The sequence below is a fragment of the Vidua chalybeata genome, chromosome 7 (genome assembly GCF_026979565.1).
Source record: "Vidua chalybeata isolate OUT-0048 chromosome 7, bVidCha1 merged haplotype, whole genome shotgun sequence".
Taxonomy (NCBI): Eukaryota; Metazoa; Chordata; class Aves; order Passeriformes; family Viduidae; genus Vidua; species Vidua chalybeata.
Genome location: NC_071536.1, coordinates 28,351,017 through 28,372,760, shown reverse-complemented (window position 1 = coordinate 28,372,760; position 21,744 = coordinate 28,351,017). Strand labels below are relative to the sequence as shown.

At 41.8% G+C, this 21,744-nt stretch overlaps 1 protein-coding gene across 1 annotated transcript in view; it reads right to left on the bottom strand.

Annotated features, from left to right (window-relative positions):
* Positions 1-8,110, bottom strand: part of PDIA5 (protein disulfide isomerase family A member 5) — a 98,618-nt gene extending 90,508 nt beyond the window's left edge. The window contains exon 1 of the mRNA XM_053948181.1: positions 8,027-8,110. Within this exon, the coding sequence (XP_053804156.1) occupies positions 8,027-8,110 (84 nt within the window). The remainder of the gene's footprint in view (positions 1-8,026) is intronic.
* Positions 8,111-21,744: the final 13,634 nt, after the last annotated feature.

Sequence of the window (21,744 nt, the reverse complement as noted above, 5' to 3'; positions counted from 1 at the left end):
AAGAGGTCAAGAAAGGTGACAGTCCCTCCTGGGCAGGAAGCTTCTTCTCATATGCGTCAGGAAGTGCTACATTCACACATATGGAAATCTATAAATAAGAAACAAGCTAAACTCTCTTGTCACTTGAGCATCCTAAAGCTTTAAAATCTATTCACAACCACCTCAGAAAAGTTAAGAAATGCTCCAAGTATTTTTCTCAAGAAGCTGCCCACCTCGATACCTGCTAAAGTAAAGGGCATAATAGAACCAACATGTGCAACATCTCTGCCACCCTTGCCAGTTATGGCAATGAGAAACTGCAACAAAACTGAGGGAATGTCTATTTTATTTTATGCTGTGTTTGCACAGCTGCCAATCATAAGAGGCCCTTATCCATGGCTGGCTCGGTGACACGACTGTCACCTGGTGTTCTCAGATGCAGGAAACTTTGGTGGAGACCTTCAAAAAAAGACAGACTACACATGGCAGACTATGAAATGCAAATCTCATAGCAATTCCAGGCTGCAGATTTTCCTCAGCTCAAGATCACAATCTGAATTTATTTTCACAGAATTTTTATGGCATAGGTCACACATCAGTCATGTGACTGTAGTGTCTGAGATGCATAAAAGACTCTCAAGTAAAACATAAGTGAATTCAAATCCTCAAGACAGTAAATTCAAAACTGCTGAGACACAGCTATTCAAGTACAAGGTACAAACCCCCCATGTGTTCTGTCTCTGTTCTTCAAAGTATATATTTAAATATATGATCTTGCAAGCTTGGTGGCAGAAGTCTGATCAGTCAAAAAGGTTTAATTTTCTTTTTTTCCCCCACTCTCTACTAATTCCTTGCAGAGCTGCCAAACATATGCATGTGTTAAAGAGCAGTAAACACTCCACAACCCCACTCCCTTAGAATTGGTACCCAAGGAAGATCTGAGCTTTCAGAAACCCAGAGGCAAAGAGTTACAGGCAAATAACTATTTGCTAATTATACTTCCAGGATTGACACTATTGAAAAATGTGGTCATCCCTCAGGCCATGTTTTCTCAAAATTATCAAGGATCTGAGAAAGCAGAGTCTATTTCTCAAGTTTTTACTCTTCTCTGAATCTCATTTTAAAATGAAAAAAGGGAATATCTTTCAAACAGCCACAAGAATGTATTTTCATATTTTACATTTATTATTCAAATTAAATGTGATAAATGCTTAACTACTGCTCCCACAGAACCCAGTTCAATTTATGAGTTGCTCCCCACAAAAGCTTCGTGACAGCGTGGTCTTTAGCTAAGGATAAGCAGCATATCTGGAGAATTACTTATGTATTTATTTTACATCAAGGGCAATGAAAACACACAGTTTTAAAAACAAGAAAATAGATCTTCCTTATTTAATCTTGATTTCTATCAGAAGATTAGCGTTGTACACTGGACAGAAAAACTATTCCCTATTTCTCCTATTTCCAGCTCAAGAGCTGGAAATATATACTTCCCTGGACACAAATAATGCGCAAAAAGTATAAATGAATATGCAGCTGAAACAGTGCTTAGGTGCCTAAATCCATATGTCAACATGCAGTTTTTATGCACACACTAACACATGTATAATTAGCAGCCAATTTGCACACTATTCATCAGGAATAACTGGGGGTGAGAACGGGCTCCAGCAAAACTGCTGCTTGGCAGGGACACAGCCTTACACTCGACCACAATTTGTAAACTCTACTTTTTCAGGAAGACATTAACTCGAATTTCTGCCTTAGCTTAGCCACCCACTGGTGTCATTCTCATTTTGGGACAACAGCACTCAACCCACTGTAAATATGATCAATCAGCAACCCTGTGCATATGAAACAGATTGTGTCTGACAAGGCATTTTTTAGGAGTCAAGTTGAAGAGGAAACCTGCCTCAAAATTCCAGGCAGTAATGGAGATGACTGAATTTTATTTCATTATTAATTTATTTAGGAGGGGAGTGGTTCACATTCCAAATAAGGGTCTCATCTGCCACATAAAAATGGGGCAGGGGGGTGGCTCAGGGGAAGAAATCCCAACAAGAACACAGAATCTCACTTTTCCTTTGCTACTCAGCTCCCAAAATGAGCCCTGTGATGGACTGTGCACTTCACTTCAGAAGGCTGACTTGAAGAGACACCTCTGTACTGTGGTGACAGAGGTTTGTAAATCTGCAGATCAGCTGGTGACACAGCCATGTCCCGTAGTGCAGACACTGTGCATGTAGTGACAATACCAGGTCTAAGTCACCTCCAGGCAAGCACAAGGGAGAAACTGACCCATTGCTTCCTTCTCCCCAATTCCTTCCCACTGAAAAATACAAGATGTTCAAATCAAAAGCCTTCTTGTTTACAAGAATCACAGTTTAACTGCAGATGTTTTATCTTCCTTGTTCATCATACAAACCACTCTTGACCTTGTGCAATAATTGCTTGCTTTTCACTCAGGAGCCCTCCCTCTGCTGCTATTTACATTTAGGGTTGTGCTGCTTTGATCACTGAGCCATTTGTAACAAATGCCTTCCGAGATGGATAGTGATAAGTAGGACAGTCCCCTTTTTTCGTTCATGATTAATATCTAAAATAACTGTAAAAACATTTTAATCAAATCAGATGGGAGGAGACAGGTTAGCTCTGTTACCCAAAGGTACCTCAAGGAAGTCTGGTAAAAAACTACTTTGTGGAGTGGGGAAGAGAAAGGGTAGTAGCTCTTGGGTCTCAGACTTCAGGGGTCACAGCTGAAGTGGCCCCTGCAGTAGTCTCTGTAATCCCACTGGAATCACAAAACCATCTTCTGCCAGTTGCCCCTGCAGGGGCTCACAAAATACAACCTGCTGACGACTCCCAGTACAAAAGCTGCTCAGTGATGTCTGTGACCAATCCAAAAAGCCACCAATAGGTCTGAGTAGGGAGCAGTGACTGCCACACCTACAGCAGCATGGGATGGCCAGGTGAGCAGGGCACCAGCACACACGCAGGAAAATCAACAACTTCTGCACTGCAAGACCAACAGCATTTGAAAACTGTGGGTTTGCCCAACAGACTTACATTTGCAGACATGCCCACTGGACACTTCCTGGGTTTTGTTCATTCCCACAAGTTCCATGGAAGAACACATTCTTACTGCATACATAATCCGTATCAGTTAACTCTCACCTCAAGCCATTCCAGAAATTAAAAAACAGAAGCACTATTGACATTTTGTTGTGGGGGGTCATATCTGCAAAGAGGTAGGTATCATATTTTCTTTTGTTTTCAAAGGAAGGCAAATTAAAATCCTGACAAAGAATGTCTTAGTACTCTCTAACTTAGACTGAAGAATGCTACAAATAAGACATTTCACTTAAGGTGGTGCTTGCTATGTTCACTTTCCAAATATAGAAGGCAGCAAAAAATACCATGGAGACGTCAAGATTTGACTAGACTCTACTGTTCATATTGTTCTTACACAGTGGGGTTTAAGCTACAGGCATAATAGTCTATACTAAAGGCTGTTCTTAAGGGTTCTGAGTAGCAAATTAATTGTATGGTTTATCACTGGGTTTCGAATGCTCTGTGAAGGAAAACCTGTGCAACTATTTACTAATTAACAACTGACTGTAATAGGGTCAATTACTAACGCTGACAAAGAACTTTCTCCATATTATGAATGTGAAGCTCTCTCTCTTCAAGCCAGGTACTGGCACCATACATATATTAAACAAGCTGTCGATGAAATAATATTTCAGATATCACTTCTGAACAAGCACATTTGACTACAGAAGGTAAGGGCATGAGCAAAGCATATGCCACATAATCCACCACCAAAATTTGGGTTTTCAAGAAGTTTACAGAAATACCACCTACTCAAGAAGCACGTAGGAGGTACTATAAAAAGAAGACAAAAACACTATTAATGGGATTTATAAGGAAGAGAGGGCAAAAGATAACACCTGAAAATCTCTAGCACTTTATATGGCATTTGTTATCTTCAAAGCATTGCACAAGTGTTAACTAATTAATCCTCACATTCTTCTGCCAGGTGATAGGAGACAAAGTTTCATTTTAATAGCTGGAGGAAGATTCACACAGAAAGTAAGTGATCTGCAAGAGGCTAAAGGAAGGCAGCACCAGAACAAACCAGCACACAGCTGATCCTAGAGCAGCACAACCACACAGTCATGGTGTGCCATATCTAGGAAAAGAGGGGAGGGGGAGAGAGAGTCTATTTGCAGTCACCCAGCAAACAGGCTACATGACTCTAAACCCAAAGACGACAGGGCATCATCAAGACAGCCACAAATTAAATTACCTTTTTTATGTGTGTTCTGCAAGCATGCAATTCACAGCACCCTCCACCAAGGCTACCAGCCACTCACAGCTGACACAGTGCCAGAACTAAAGACTTGCTTTGCTATCACAATTTTTTGCCATTCACAAGCTTGAAAAGGTGGCAGGAACAAGGTAAACAACAACTTACTTCCAAAGTGACCCTGCCTGCACCAAAAAATTTAAGGCAATGCTAGTTAGAGCAATGCAATTTGCAAACAGAGTTTTTCCATTCACAGACCTCCGGCCACAGCTCTCAAGAAATGCCTCCATTTTACTGAAACAGAGGAATTCAAGGAACTCCATCACAAAAAGGCAAAAGAAATGGTCAACAACAGAACAAGCACCTCTTCCATCACCAATTGCTCAGGACACCATGAACTCACCCCTGGGCAGAAACACCAGTTCTGATGACACACTTGCATCAACATCCCAGGGCCTCTGAGGTAAAAAGGTACTGTGGCACCAAATTCAATGGATTGAAAACAACCCTCCATAAGGCATGGAGTGGAGTAACGAAGCCAAGGTTTGATTTGGGAGGGGCATCTGAGGACACAGAGCATGAGTTTTACAAATCCATATTTTGAAGAGGGAAAGGACAAAATATGAATACAGCAGAGGGACAGCAACTAAGGAATTTGTCTTTGCAATACCCTCCCTTTGACTGCCAGAAAACACTGTCCAAAGAGGCTCCTGTGGTACAAACAATAACTGGATGGGAAGAGGCACTCCTGAATTCAAGCCCAATGCCACAATAGGAAACAGCAGCTGAGCAGTGCAGTGGTGAAGCACCCTGCCTGCAAACTCACCAGAGGCAAGCCACTGCTGCCATGCTGCAGGGCTACCTGCAGCACAGAGGGAATCATGGCCAAGCCCTCCCTGCAGGCCTGGATTCACAAGTCAGTGTCAGGGCTCACTAGTGCATTCCCGTGACCCTACTGGCAAGGATTAAGGAAGTACTTGAGGAGCTGGAAGCCGGAAATGTTCCTTTCAAGCCCTTCTTTGAAGGCACTGGGTTTGAGTGGCACCAGGTCACAAAGTCTGCTTCCCAACAGTGCTCAGTCAGCTGAACTCTTGACTCAGTTTCTCTGTCATTAAGGCAACACTCAGAAGACAAACTGATCTTTGCCACACTGGTATGAGATAATATTCATCCGTGTTTGCAAAGCAAACAGACCCAGATGCGTAATCCTGTTGGAAGCAGTGGCTGCCTTCTGCTAGGAAAGGCACAGCACCTGATGCATCAGAGGAAATGCTAATCCACCTTGGTGTGAAACTCCTTCCCAGTGCCTTGAACAGTAAATTCAGTCCTTTGAGCATGAAATACAGTCAACCACTTGATAAACCAAACAGGGAACCCACAACTTCCTCACAGCTCTCCAACTCATTCAAGAAAGAAAACTACCGCAGAGATCCCCCCCACCATCTTTTTCATGTGTGTGCGTCACACACCCACAGTGATGCTGAAGGTAACAAATTAACAGCTTACATTAGAAGACAGTGAAACCTTTTCTTCACCCAGCTTTGTAGGTTCCCTTTTATATACGTAGCCACCTCCAATTCTGGGTCAAAAAATGAGCCCTATTTTTCAGAAGTGCTATGCATGCACAACTCTAGCTGCTGTTCCAGGTGCACTGCAAGTAGTCAGCACTTCCAGAAAAACTAACAAACAAACAAAACAAAAACCAGGAGAGCAAAACACATTTGGGTACATGAAAAAGGACTGGCTGGAAGGAAAAAATGTTTCTCATTGACCTACCAAGCAGCTGGTGTTACCTTTAGTTTAACTTTACACACTGAGAACCGCCTGACTGAACAGCCTCGCATTGACTCAAAATAAATTAAAAGCAGGTTTTGCTATGTCACAGCTGTAAACCAGTTTTCAGTCCTCAAATACAGCAAGTTACGTATTTCAAGATGAAAAATCACACCTTCAAGTGCAAGATAATGCAAATTGGAAGAAATAATTTAAACTACTTGTACACAGCAAAGGGGAAAGAATTGGCTGAATCAACAGCTCAATGAAGACATCTGCTCAGCATGAAGCATCACAGAGCAAATAAACTGCTGTGGCAAATTAAGAAAGGTAAGAAATAATAATGTGGGTAAATTAAAATGGCTTTGTATAATTTCACTGACAACAGCAGGCCCCCTCTGCTCATCTCAAGGACACCAGCTCTGCAACACAAAAGGTCAAAGAGGGCAACCAGAACAATTAGGAACAACAGATTCATATGAAGAAAGATGGGGAAAATATCTTTTAATCTACAAAGAAAAATCACAGGAAAATATTTACATTAATATAAAATGAATGTTGCAGTAAGATAAGGTCTGACAGTCACAGTGGATATAGTAGGAAATACCAGAAATAACTCCATGTGCTTAGCTATTTTGAAGGGAGGGAAAATTCAGTCCACTTGTAACTCCACTTGGTCCACGGTATATGCTCAATCTGAGGAATGCACTGGCACAAGTATTACTGAGAAAACCACTGCGTATATTAAAGAGGAGCCACAGAGGGAAAAAATCCACACTAAGACCTCAACAGCATTTAGTGAGAGTTCAGCCTGACTTCAGTTTCACTTGAAATCAATAAAGTGCAGATAGCAGAGGTCTGTGATTCTAGATGAAGCTTAAAGCAAAAGTTCTTCAGAATGCACAGCATTTCTTCTCCCTCCTGAATGAGCTGAGAGCTATGGCCCTGCAAGGGGCAAAAGGCTACACCAGACAAGGCTGAATCTTTCTGTCCCACAAAGGCAATTCTAATATTAGCACAGAATAAGCATAGGGCAATTAGCAATTCCACACTTGATTGGTATGAACTAGGTAAGCACTCCACAGTCATGCATTTCCAAATACATTTCAGATCACTTGTGCATAAAAAGATTAACGTAATTTTTCATTAATTATTAGCTTCATTTGCCCAGGCAGAAGGATGAACTGTAGTTCATGATAATAAATGGAATAAAGTACTGTTTTAAAGCATGCCTTCATTAATCTTTTGAGCTATTTATGCTAAATTCCGTGGATTAAAAAAAAAAAAAAAAAAGAAAGAAAAAAAAATCAGACTTTAAAATATTTCTGGAAGTCTGGGAGCCTCCCTGAGGTAAGCAGCGCTCTACTCAGCGTAACGTCAATGAAGCACACCCCGACACTCGGGAGCGGAGCGGGATGGACAGCGCCACATGCGAGGGGCGCAGGGGCGGGGGTGCCCGGGGCGGGGGTGCCGCACACAGGTGCACAAAGCCGAGCGCGGCAGCTCCGCTGCAGCACAGCCGCCGCCGGGGGAAATCCCCTGGAAGCCCTCTGCCACCGCACCGCTTTTCACACGAAACTTGGGACCGAAGCGCCGCCGGTCGGAGCCCCCGGGGCCGGGGCAGCCGGGGGCCCCAGCCCGCAGCCGCTCGGGGAGCGCTTTCTCCGGGCGGTGCTTTGGGAAGCAGAAAGAAAGGGAAAGGGGAAGCAGGGGAGCAGCACACGGGCTGAGCGCCGGGAAGACACCCGGGAACAGCGCTGCCGGAGCCCGGCCATGCCGGGCTGTGCCGAGTCGAGCCCGCCCGCAGCGGCGGCGGGTGCGGGCGGCGGGGGAGCCGCCGCGCCCGGCCCCGGGGGCCCGTCCCGCTCCCAACTTTCGCCCAACTCCGCCGGCCGCGCCGCGCCCCCGCCCCGGCCCGGGGACGGGGGACACCCCGCGCCGCCCCCGCCACCCCCCGGCGCCACTCACCGCCAGGCCGAGCAGCAGCAGCGGGAGCGGCGGGAGCCGCCCGCGGCGCCGCGCAGCCCCCGCGCCCTCCCCCGGCGCTGCCATCCCGCCGCCGCGCCGGACCCGCTCCGGACCCGCCGCCGCTGCGGCTGCTGCCACGTCTGGCGGCGCAGGCGCGCTCCCCGCCACCGCCCGCCCGCGCCGCGGCATGACGGGGGCTGTAGTCCGGCCCGCGCCCGGGATGCTCATCCCCCGAGGGACGGTGCCGCTCCCGCAGCCATCCCGCGCAGGGAGATAAACGCCCAACCCCCACCGGAATGCTGCCCGAAATCCCCGTCCCGTTTGCTTCGGCAGAGGTTAAAAAGTTCCAGCTCTTCTCTCACGTCCCACTAGCCTCCCGTCCGGGGTTCTTTGTGCCTCCGCCTCTCTCCCGGAGTGTGCCTTGCTCCAAAGAGGCTTCTGGCACACAGCCTCTTTCGTGATGCTTGTTTGTCAGGGGTTTAAAAGCTTTAGCTGATCTTAGATCTGGAATAACAGGTGAATAAGGGAACAAAAAATAATGAAAGGGGAGAGAGAGTTAACTTGTAGAGAGGATTAGAAACTAGGACCTGTTGTCCTTGTAAGTTGTTCCCATTCATTAAATCCTAAAGGTGAACCTTGTTTATCCTCACACGTCGGCAATGATGCCAAAGTGCAAGTAAATAAATAAATACACCGAATCTGACCAGGATCAATTTGTGCAGCCTCCATTATAATCACAGTATTGGAATGGTTGCTGCATCCAGACGAACAAATCAGTCTATGCCCTGAGTCTGGCACATCCAGTGAGCTAGCTCTGCCTCGCAAGGACATCCCAGATGTCCTGCCAGTAATCTTCAGGTCAAGGCAGGTCAGCCACGTTATAATTGGCTTCCCACAAACAGAAGGGATCTTCACCTACCACCCAGTGACTCTATGAAATTCTTCCTTGGCTCAGAAACATCAAAGGAAAATCAAAGGCATCTTCGAGCCTGATCCTTACAGCTGACTGTCACCTGAGCATTAGACTAAGAGGCTGGCTGCAAGAGAGCAATTTGTAGATCCACACAGCTGACTGATCATTTCAAGTGGTGATGATGAAAACTGAATGACGTTGACATTAACAAGTTCCCTGGTGGAAATACAATTTTGCAAAGCAGAAATACACATAGAGAAAGTTATTACTATTAACATTTACACTTTTATGGCATCTTTTGCAGCAGAATCAGAGCACACTTTTTCAGTCACAGCTGGATAACCTTTAGCAAATCATTTCACAGTGCTATGCCTCGCTTCCCATCTGCAAAAGGCCTCGGTTAGCCTGCCTTAAAACAAGGTTAGCAATCCTCAGCTCCTGCTAAAATGCCAGTGAAACAACACATGAGGCACAGCCCTGAAGCCATCAGAAAGAGTTTGGGATTAGAAGGGATGGATGGCTGAAGGGAGACTTAGGGAAGGAAGAAGCATGAATCTTTTCACTTCACTGTTGAAGGACCTGTGAAGAAAACATCCTGTATGTCAAATATCTGTACCCCTAACGTATATGCTATCCACACTTCCTCCTCTCACCTGCAGTCCTTACTGACTGCACTGGGATGGACAGATGGACAGATGGGTGTGCTTCACTAGTTACCACCACTGCTGGTGCCAACTTCCCAGCCTGTGATAATCAGCCTGCTAGTAAAAGGGTCTGGATCTCCAGTTCAATTCCAGTTCAAATAAGCTATCAAAACTTCCAGGAACAGGTAACCTCTTCTAGGTGCTGTTCATCTTCAAATCCCCAGCCTACAGCTGAAAAGCTTCTGCATGCAACTACCCTGGCACATCCACACCTCTAATCTCAGCTGGATATCCAGATCCTCAAAGACTGCTTGAGTCCTCCTGTGACTCTTTTGTGTAGAAAAATGTTATATCTTCTGATGCTTCACATCACAGTTACCATTATCAGGCAATGTAAAAGTAACCTCAGTGTGGTAGAATTTTCTGTGTCGTGTCATAACCATACAGGATGTGCTACCATTGTGATAGGAAAGGATAAAATCATGGGAACATGGTTGTTTTGTCACAGCAGTACATTTTTATCATGATGGCAAGAGGAAACATTCTCAGGAAGAAAGAAAAAAAGAAGACAAGCTATTTCAAACTGAGCTTCTGAAAGGTTATATAAAAAATCCAGTTTGGGAAGCTGCAGTTTTTATATACAGGAGAATATAGAAAAGGTATCCATGTGGCAACCACAGCTTCTTTCATTCAGTTTGTCTCAATAATTTGTATTGACATGACAGGCACTGCCAAAACTTAAGAGACAAGATCATTGAGCATCTGTCGCAGGTCAAAATAATATATCAAGTGTCAGCTCTAGACAAGGCTTTACACAGTGGCAACTACTTAATCAATCCAGTCGTGCATTATTAATGAACTCATTGCAATTGTATCTCAGTGCACTGCTATCCAGTATCCCAAGTTTACCCTCTATCTGTTTGACATAAATATCATATGTTGCTTCCTTCTCTGTAATTGTAATATTTGTATATGGCACTGGGAAAGCATTCATTTATTCACCACTGAGAAGAAAACATTACTACCCTTGGATTGTAGATCAGAAAACAGTAGCAGAGAGATTATATTATTTGCTCAAGGCTATAAAACTAGACAGTTTCAGATCATGTTCATTTCCAAAGCCTGCACTGGATCTGCTAATCCTTACTTGACTATCTACATTCAAACACCTCTTTTACCAAGAATAAAATACAAAACTGGACTGACAGTAAGTATGTCTGTAAGGAATTACACCTTCCACATTTCCTCTATCTTTCTGCTTTTTTTGACAAGCTTTATTCTTTGTTCTCTTTTTAACCTGAACAAGTCTCTGTTGGCTTCTCACAAAAAGTAAAATGAGTCACCTTTACTACAAAAAGTGATAGCAGAGCAGACAGAAAAAGATACAAGTCAAATTTCAAGCCATACGGAATCCAGGGACAACACAGGCTCTGCTGGGACCCAAAACTGTATGTCATTTGCCCAGAATGGAAGCATGATTTGCTCACTGCCTTAACTACACAAAGTTCTCTTTCTTCCTTCCAGCAACCTCTCTTCCGTCTTTAGTTCAGCTTCAGCCAAGTGATTTTGATCTGCAGGCTTATCTCCTGTAAGTTTTGTGACATCTGTGTGTGGCACTGATTGCATCAGCTGAAAAGAGACATAGGAGCTGGTTGCCATCAACAGATTGATGGTATCATAGCCCTGGGCTCCTCATGACCTTCCTACAGCTCTTCAGCACATGATGAAAAGGAAGAGACAGGACCAACCCCTGTAGGACTTTACGTGGGAGTGGTCTCAGAGAAGAGGCACAGCTGTACATTGCTTTTCTCCAGCTGATGTCTGTCAGAGGGGAGAGCCTGAAGGCAGCTTTCCACTCCTGCAGACTCCTCAGCATCTGACAGCAGAGCTGCAGATGCAGCATATCCATACACATCAACTAGCAAGTTCCACAGAATACCATTAGCACACCATAATCAGGGATACAAAGGTGCAGCTGTTACATAAAGGATTGTTTCTTAGGCCACACATTCTAGTTTCATACTGTTGCATGAACTCTTTTTAACACTATTTTAAAATACATAATGAGTTTCAAGAGACTGCTGTTATTCAAGGTGTGACATATTTGTGCTTTTCACCAGGTTCGCTCACTGAGGTCAATGGGAATGGCATGGAGGCAAGTTGGGATGGAGTTTAGTTGGAATGCTTCAATAGCAGTGCTCTGTAATGGTGTTCTCTGCAGCACAGAACTCTGGGCCTCCATTTGCTACATCATATCCTTTTACATTTTGGAGACCTACAAGGCCTCTGGACTTTTTGTACAGACCTTGAACCGCACAAAGAAAAAATACACACATGCAGTGTGCTTTCATGGGAATTTTACTTTTGTACTTTATAGTTGTTGTTTCCTTCATTCTAGAATAAAAGTACTTTTGGACCACTGGTAGACAGATGCTCTTTATATATGAGAGGAAAAAAGCAGTCAGTACTGCAGGAATCAGTTAAAAGTTGAGCACAGATATTTTCCAAGTATTTCCTCCTAGATATTTTCCATTATAGTTTTTATTGCTTTCTCTAAGTCTGAGGTCTGCATGCCCCTTTACATTTAAGAGGCCCTACTGTTAAGAACACTGTCGTTTCTTTGACTGAGTCTCCAAAGCTGGATATAATGTGTTCCTGAGTAAAATAAAAACCTTCTACAGTACAGGCACCTTGCTGGCAGGTAGTTGATAATTTATGTCTCACAGTTACCTGCTGAGACAATGGTTAAACAAGATTAAAACAACCATTGGAGTCTAGCTGTTGTGCACTGACTGCCGCACTGCTGCATGTTCCCCAGGTACTGTGGCCAACAGTTTTCCAGTGATTTGCAGAAAATATTAAGCTTTAAAAAATATTTAGGCTGCTTTACCTTTACTGTATCATCAGGAAAGTATTGAACAATGAGCTTGTGAAGAGGGCAGAGAGCTGGATTCAATGCAGAGTCCAACCACAGGTCTCCTGCATGAGGATTTACATGTCATGTGATCTGTGGGGGCTGATGTCTCCACCTATAAATCAAAAATAGGTGCATGAGTAGAGTTTAGCTAATACCCCCTGGATGGTGATGACCTACATACTCTAGTAACAGGGGCCTGTCTGGTTATTTTTGAACAATATAGGTCGCTATTCTGCTGGCAAAATGTTTTGACTTCAATATGCAAGTTCACATAACAGGGCTGATTCTGCGATGTTCATCGGGGTAGCCTCACACCAACAGAGAAGGTGGGGCTTCTCTGCAAGTAGAGTTATTATGCCTCTGGTCTGGGTGCACAAAATATTAATCCAAATGAAGGACCAAATATAAAGATAGGACTATAAAAATAAAATCAAAATACTGTTTGGTGTAAAACAATGTTTGCACTACTGGCCTCAGTATTTAGTGGAGCTGTATCTATTCACCGTAGCTGTGCATCTGTCTTCATATTATGTACAAAAATGTATTAACATTCAACCATCAGCACATATTTACTGCAGACTATGTTCTACTAAAATATTTTTCATACATCTATCCTATGATAATATAACCAATATCCAATATATACATATTCAGTACTTTTCCCTCTCCATACATAGATAACTTTGTATCTACTTTTTTTACACATGTGTACACACACACATGCACACATATACATGGTATGTATTAGAGATGCCTTGTGTGGATTTACATGATTTTATATTAGTAAATATCCAGTCAATATTGGGTTTTCCCCTCCATTTTCAGGTTTCCTGGATTTAGTTTGTGTGATTAAATACTGCCTGTTTGAGCTTAAGATCAGCAGACTACATTAAGTGTATGACTAGGCAGTCAGCAGCTACAACATGTAATATGGCAAAGTTTAATGAGGCATTTCCCTCCTGCAAGACCTTGTCTCTGCAAAGACCACTACTCAGAGCCATGTGAAAGAATCTGTGCTGTGATGAAGCAAGCATGAAAAACTCCTCTAATCTTATGATCAAATCCCTTGGCTTTCTACAGCTGTGCACTCAGAGTAGCAATTTAGCAATCCTGTAAGGAATTTACTAGGTTCTTAGGATTTTCTCTATAAACCTTCTTCCTTCCCTGCATATTGCAGTAACTCATCTTTTAGAAGGAAAACACCACAGAGAATGCTGCATAGGAAGACAGATTGTAGAAGAAGCAGAGAAGCAAGCAGGAATAAGACCTTGATCCTAAACTCTTTGAATGTAATGGATTGACTTCAGCAGACTTTGGCTCAATCCCTATCTGTCAGGGAGGAAAGTCAGTAAAAAAAAGGAGGAAAACCAGCTGAGAATCAACAAAGAAACAAAAGAAGCAGAAAGAAAAAGTACTGAAGAGAAAAGGAAAAAAATAGAAAGTGTATAAGGTGGAGTGCCAAGGGAAAAAAGTCAGAGAAGAGTAATAGTGGACACCACTAAAACAGAAGTACAGAGGAGTGAGGAAAAAAAAAAGTGAATGATCTGTGAAATGGACTGTGCGGGACACTGATTTGCTCCTGTTTTTTAAGCTAGTTGCACATAGCACAACCTCATCACTGTGACTGAGACTGTCACTGTATTTGCCTGTTGATGTGCTTCCTGTCATGTCCTGTGCTCCAACTCCTCTGGGCACCAGGCCAGCACTTTGTAGAGAGCACCATGGCTCCCAAGCGTTCTCTGCCTCAAGATTTCCTGTGCATGGAGCAGCCTGGTGTGCACCTGGGTCTCCCCTTGGATATGGAGGCAAGCGCCTGCAGAAGTCAGTGGGAATGGAAGGAGCTCAGTGTCAGAATAATACACAGTCTTGCCTCTTGCTTCCACTGCAGCAATTAATAAATCATTTAACATAGATCTTATGAGCACAAGATTGTTTTGCAGGCCAAGAACAGAAGTTAGGAGATCTGAATTCTGTTTCAACGAATGTTGACTGTTGCCTGTCACAACAATTGTCAGTAAGCGTGTAAATTTTTTTTTCTCATTTTCTTCTCTTGAACTATGCATGTACCTGATTTGACTTTGGTTTTGACCTCTTGGGAGCTCACAGGCTGAAAAGTATTCCCAGAATCAGATCAGAACTCACATCAGTCTGTTGGAGATCAGGATAAGCAAGGAAACATGATCAGGAACCAGTGTGAAGGGCAGCTCTAAGAGAGACTGTAGAGGTGCAGGAAGGAATGGTGAGCAAAACTCATGAATACGTGAGGAGTCTGTGATTGCTTGAAGACATTGGGAACAGAGTCTATGACTGAATCATGGATTGCATGAGGAAAACACAACTGAATTTTCAAAACTGGTGGATGAAACTTAAGGTAACAAGACAGGAGCTAGGAGGACAGCAGAAGCTTTAGACACACCCTCCTCCAGAGCCATTAGATTCCCAGATTTCTGCTCTCAGTCAGTATGTGCCTCAGCACACTCTTATCTACAGATGGCAATTTGCTATTTCTATGAGTTAATTCTGATGTCTCAACAACCAGGATGGTGATGTGGAATTTTACTGCTGTTAAAGATAGAACATCACCTTTGAAATGGAAATGTTTTTTGTTTTGATTGCTTTAAAAAAAAAGAAGAAAAAAAAAGAAAAGGAGATCACATGCACACAAAACTCTGTTCAGAGGGAACAAAGTCACTCACTCAAAAAGTCAGGAGATGCTAGATAAAGAATGCTTGAAAAATCATAGTAACCTCCCTTGAACGCAGTTTCTGTAATGGGGTTTTTAATGACACAATTTTTTTTTCCTCACAGATTGCCTAAGCTGTTTGTTGCAATAGTTGGGAGATGTATAATTAAAGGCAGGAGATAACTGAAAGGAAAAAGATGGTCTTATCGTTAATGCAATGTGACCTCTGTAACATTGGGCAAATTGCTTAAATGAAAATTTCCTCACATTATCTCTAAATGTTCATATCTCTGTTCCTGAGTATCCAACTTGGTATCTGAACAGATTTGTAGAAATGCTGAGCACTCATAAGAGAAACTGAATTGAATAGGAGCAGTGCAGTGAGTACTTAATGCTCTCTACAGCTGGCTATTCTGAAAAAGGAGATCTTTCACTTCTAAACTACACTCAAAATAGGAAACTCAACCATATATTCCCTATCAATGAAGTGGAAAGACATCCTATTTTGTTCTACTATATAATGGAAAGACAAACTTATCACAGGCTCTTGAGCTCTTAAATGATAAACAACACACAGAGGTATAACTCACATCAAAAGGAAGTCTGAGAAGCATACAAGGAGGGAGGCAAGGGACACACATGGATCATGGAAGTTAAAATACGAAAAGCTATGCACCTACTGAACACCCTGTACACTGAAAAAGAAAAGGGATTGTGGGGAAAAAAGTATGGTCAAATATTAACAGATGCCTGTTTATCTAAGAAAATCATTTTAGAGGAAACAAGCAGTGACAAGACAAGAATGTGTTCAAAAACATTCTGTCAAGCCTATGCAAAAATGTGTTAAGGACCTATAAAACTGAGATAATGATACTTTTCCTTGCAAACAAAGTGCTTGGAGAACTGCTGGTGAAATCTGCTACAAAACTTAATGCATTTTTCTTTTCACGGGAGCTATAAGACCTTACCAAGTGACTCCAAGATAACTCAAAGGATGAATCTGAAGACAACTTTAGTCAGTGGAAAATTAGTTAATTTCAGGGGTTTTGGAGCAAAATCCATGAGCCATCAAACCCAGTTCAATTTTATGAAGTGTCTTGATGTCATGAACCGTACACCCTAGAGACAAAACCACGGAGCTGAGGTCATTAGGGTGATTATAAGCCAGGATCTGGGTTTGGTTTATTTTTTAAACAAGTTGTGTCTTGGCAGCAACCCAGAAAAAAAGCAATATACATAAAAACAATAAGAGAATGGATAGCATGGTCATAAAACAGCCTGAAGTCTGTGAAATATAAGAGGAGGACAGCACTGAGTCTCCAGAAAGGCATTGTCCAGCTGAACTAGTATAAAGCAATAGAACAAGGCTTAGCTGAGCCTGCTGGGGTCACCTCAAGCTTATATCCCCACACATGCTGCAGAAGGAACTTAGCTGAAAGGGACAGGGATTTTTCACTTTTGTCAGTTATCCAGCTGGGAAAGTGAGCACCTGCTCTTGTCAATGACAAGCAGCGAAGGGTAGCACTAAAAGTGCAAGGCAGTGCAGTGAATGGGATCTGAGAAATACAGGCTGACAGTGAAAAATGCTGCAGATTTGAAGTGCACCATAGTTCTCCAAGTTTATGAAAGCAGTACATCTGGGCAGCTCGCAGGGGAGACAATGACAGGACACGTGTCTGTGATGTTACTGTGGAAAGACAGAAAGTGCAAGATACTAGTCATCATTTAGAAATGGAGTCTTACTGCGATAGTGAAGAAAAGATAACTACATTACCCATTTTTGTCAAATTCCTGGGCCAATCCTGTTGCCGGATTTGCAGGTCCTGCTGTAAGTCAGCTGGACACACTGTTCCCAGTCAAAATACTCCTTAAGAGGCCAAGTACCCAAAAGCTTCTGCCTGTCACTGGCAAAAGATCCATTCCCCTGTGAATTCCCATGTGTAAGCTTTTATCTCACTTTCCATACGGCTTCTCTGAGCCCCACGGAAAGGGACTCCATGTCCTTTTCCTGTAAGTGCTGTAAGTAACAGGGAGTTACTGTCACTGCAGCTGGGCTGCAGCTCCTCTGTGTACGTGAGGGTTTGATGGACTAGGTGTGCAGAGTCTCCAGAAGTAAAGGGACACCAAGTATTTTCTTGAGTAGGTTATGCTTAAAGCCTGCTCTGAGGAGAGCATGAGCAATGAGGGATTCAGTGAATTTGAGTAAATGAAGAATTACCAAACACTTACATTCTTCTAGCAGGATTCAAGACGAGCTCTAAGGTATAAGCACTTTTATTCTGCTGTCATGTCTTTGGAAGAGGAATCCCCTTTTCTCTAGATAACATCTTGCACCATAGCATTCTCATCTGATTAGAAGACCTTCACATTGGTGTGTTGCAAGTAGTAATGGTAATATTTATTTTTCTTTTCCTCTTGATTCAGTCTTGACATGGTCAGAAAAAGACAGAAATAGAAATATTCAACTGTGTCATCTATGAATTCTTCCTTACCACGTTATCCTCCACCTTCCTTACCTTGCGTTTGTACCTTTCCCTGTCACATTAGTATCTGATTGGTTATGTATGCATAAATGCCAAACTTTTAAGTGGGAATGAACTTGCTTTTAATACTGTGTACTTAGAGGAGGATTTTAAGGGCAAGGACCTTTTCTTTAATTGGCACATAGATATAATGTAATTCTGTGATAAAGAACATAGATATATTTGGATGACATAAATCAAAACACTCAGTGTTTGTACCACAAGAGGGATGATATGCCTTATGCAATGGAAAATTATGACTCTCAAATCTTCTGGAATTACAAACCCACAGCTCTAATAAAAATCTTTTAGCTTTTTCCTGTTAATACTTAAATACTACAATACATGCAAGAAAGATACATATTGAGACTCAGCAAAATAAGTTAATTTTTCTGCATTGTCAATTCATGTTCCTTTCTTAAGGCGTGTTTTGTGGAAAAAGCACAGCTGACTTCTGATACAGTTCTGCTTTTGTAATTGGATTTACATACTGTAGTAAGATGCCCTTTTACATTTCCTTCTTTTCAAATCTGTTCATTGTTTTTCTCTTATCATGTTGACAATACTACCACAAGGCCTATTTGATTTATAATTGTATTTTGGCAGACAAATTTGTTAACATAAACATCACATTTATTTGCCCACATTGCTAGTAAAAAATATTTTAAATAATTTAAAAAATCCATTTGACCTTTCACTTTTGATGTGTTGTGGAGTTCTGAGGAATTTCACCAAGTTCATGAGTAAGACAGCTTTCTTCCTTTGGAGTGATTTTATGGTTTATGCAATAAGAAATGCAGGGAAAAATAAATGTTCTTTGTTTACAAACAACAACAGACTCCTATTCAAGTGTTGAACAACAGCTATTATTAATTATTTACATTTTTATAGCTCTGCAGAGACACCAGCATGGAGCATGGCTCTATTTCGTTAGCTGCTATACAAGCATAGATGAAAAAGATGATTGTGACTATTTCATATGCCCAGTATGCTAAGTTGCTTACGGTAACAATGATTTGTCTATAAAAAGCAGGAAAAGCCTAATTGTACTGCTAAAATAATTTGTGGTAAGGAAAAGGGAAACACAACTAGAAAGGAATGTGCTGCATTAACCTCACATCTGTTTACTTCTAATAGAGGGATCAGCTATTCAAACCTTCAGAAGGGCCATTAAAAAAACAAGACTGAAGAAGAATTAAGAGGGTCATGAAAGGAAAGTGAGACATTTTGTCATGGCTACTTCCTGCATCACCTGTGTGTTGAATTACACCAGAGCACTGCTGGAGCAGATCAGGTCTGGAGGAAGCTCTTGGTGACTCATGACTTTTGCCAGCTTTGGCCTAAACCCGAACAAGTGCTGAGTTCCTGCTCATTCAGTCATTGGATCACAGCATATCCTGAGCTGGAAGGGACCCACAAGGATCATCAAATCCAACTTCTGGCCCACAGGACATCCCAAGAGTCACACCATGTTCCTGAGAACATTGTCCAAACACTTGAGCTCTGCCAGGATTGGTGCTGTCACCACTGCCCTGGGGAGCTGTTCCAGTGCCCAACCACCTTCTGGGTGAAGAACTTTTTTCTGATATCCTGATATCCAAAACCTTCCTGGACACAGTTTCATACCATTCCCTCAGTTACTGTCACCAATCACCAGAGAGATCAGTGCCTGTCCTGTGGCTCTTTCTACTGGATCTTTTTTCTCTTCTATCTATTTCTTCTGTATCTTTCTCTTTTTAGCTTTTTTTTAAGTAAGGCTTTTGATTAGTCAGCCAGGATCTCAGGCCTTGTTGCTGGGACACAACATTAAGTAGCTGAGATCCCTGCATTCAAAACCCTGAATCGTGTTTAAATTTTTTAAACTGGACCTGAACACACTTTAGATTCACTCATCCTATCCTATTAAAAAAAAAAAAAAAAAAACCACCAAAAAAAAAAACCAAAAAAAAAAAAAAACCAGAAAAAAAACCCCAGTGATGCAGGAATCTACAATCTAGGAGCATTGCACTAATCTAAACTTATTAAAAGACTATTGTATATTCTAATTTTGGACCCAGAACAATTTAAAAGTGTTTCTGTTATTGATAAAACCAGCATCAGAAGGTGCTAATCCCTAAGAAGTTACAGGTTTAAAAGATGGATGTAGGAAATCTGTGGCATACTAGGACACTGAAGTCTGTAAAACTACAGGCTAGCATTATCATTACTGGATTACAGTAATGATTACATTGCCATTTCCAGTAGATTTGATTCATTATTGTTGCTTCATTTTCAGTAAAATGCCAGTTTCTGGGACAACCAACACAATATACTGGGTTCCACTGAATTCTCCAGAAACAACAGCCCCCTAGAAAGCCCCACTCCCTTCAGAATGCCTATTGAAGATGGGATTTGTGTGTCAGAAAAGAGTCAGGCATGCCTTTTTCTGTATGCCTGCTAAATGATGACATACTGTGCCAGAATCTAGAGAAGGCTGTTTTCTCCTACAGACTTTTTCTGAGAGAAAAATTGCTTCCTTTCTCTCTAAGAGAGTTGTTTCCATTAAGCTTTTGGAGAAGCAATCTCTGCTAGAAGGCATGATCATGATCATAAAGGCATCTCAGCACTGCAATTCATGTATGAGAATTGGAGGGAACAGCCCCTGTCGTTTAATCTGATTCACAGGGGCCTGAGAAAGAAGCAGGCAGAAGCAGTGTCTGTTCAATTTGTCAACAGGAAATCTGACCAAAAACTGTACACTTCTAGTCTGGTTTAGGTGAAGAGCTGAGCTTTTGATAGAACTGTTTTAATTAAAAATGCTTCTGGTCAATGGTGCTTGTTCTCTGCAGAAAAATGCAGCTGAAGCAGTGATAATAATCCTACTATTACAATTCTGTAACATTACTATGTCTTTCATATATTTACTTTGATTGCCTTACACTGTTCTTTTTAGGCTGTGTTATCCCTTTGTTGTGTTGTGGACTGCTGTGATGCACCATTTCCCTGTACAAATAAAGTGGAAGAGGAAGGCATGTTGATCTACTTATTTATTACAGCGATCCTAACCTACAATGAAGAATATAATTTTACAATACCTGGACTACAGTTCCCAGGAGGCAGAGCAGCTATGTTTAGGAATCAAAATAGTTTTCTTTTTTCCTGCCATTTTAGGCTATTCTGTATAAAACAAGGTCTCCTTAACTGCCCATTTTCCAGGCAGCCCTAACCAAGGATTCAGAATAACACAATAGAGGAGACCTACTTAAGGAAAAATGAAACCTAGAGTTTTTTTTCATATTTCTACATCTTCTAATGAGTTTATTTTCTTTTACGTGAGGTACTTAGGCTGATTCTTCAGAAAAATTGGAAGTTAATAATGATCAATCTACATTTACTCTGCACATAACTGTAGAGGTTATGATGCATGGCATAATTGCAGTGTACTGAATGTTTCCTTTCTACAGCTGGCTGTAGAGACTGTAATAGCCAGTTACTCATTTCTAGATGAAGGAGTTCCTCCTTCAGTTTAGGAATTTGTGCTTCTGCTGCTGAAATTTCTGAACTTGATCCTGACTGCTAGTTGTAGACAGCTGCATTTAATTATCATACAAACAACATTTGTTTATCATTCTCAATTCCAAACAACCCAAATACACCTGACAACAGTATTGTATCAAATAAAGCAAAGATGCTCTTGGAAAGGAAGTTTTCCTTAATGCCCTTCTTTACAGCTCATAATTTATCACATGCTTTAAGTGTTCTTGTTTCTTTGTTTCATTTCTCTTTCCCTCAAAGACAATAAAGAAACAGAAAAGACCCAAGGTTAGATCTGGCATAACTCCAACACCAGTTTGCCTCTTATTCACCAATTAATTATTTATCTATTTTCCTGAGAAAGACAAACAACATGCAAACAAAATCAGGATGTACTATGTGTATTTACAAGCAAGTGAAACACAACTAAGATAAAATAAAGAATTGAAAATTTAAATTATTCTTGAGGAAAAGACACCAGGGATGAAGTGAAATTTCATGAATGCATTCAAGTACTTTGGCCCAA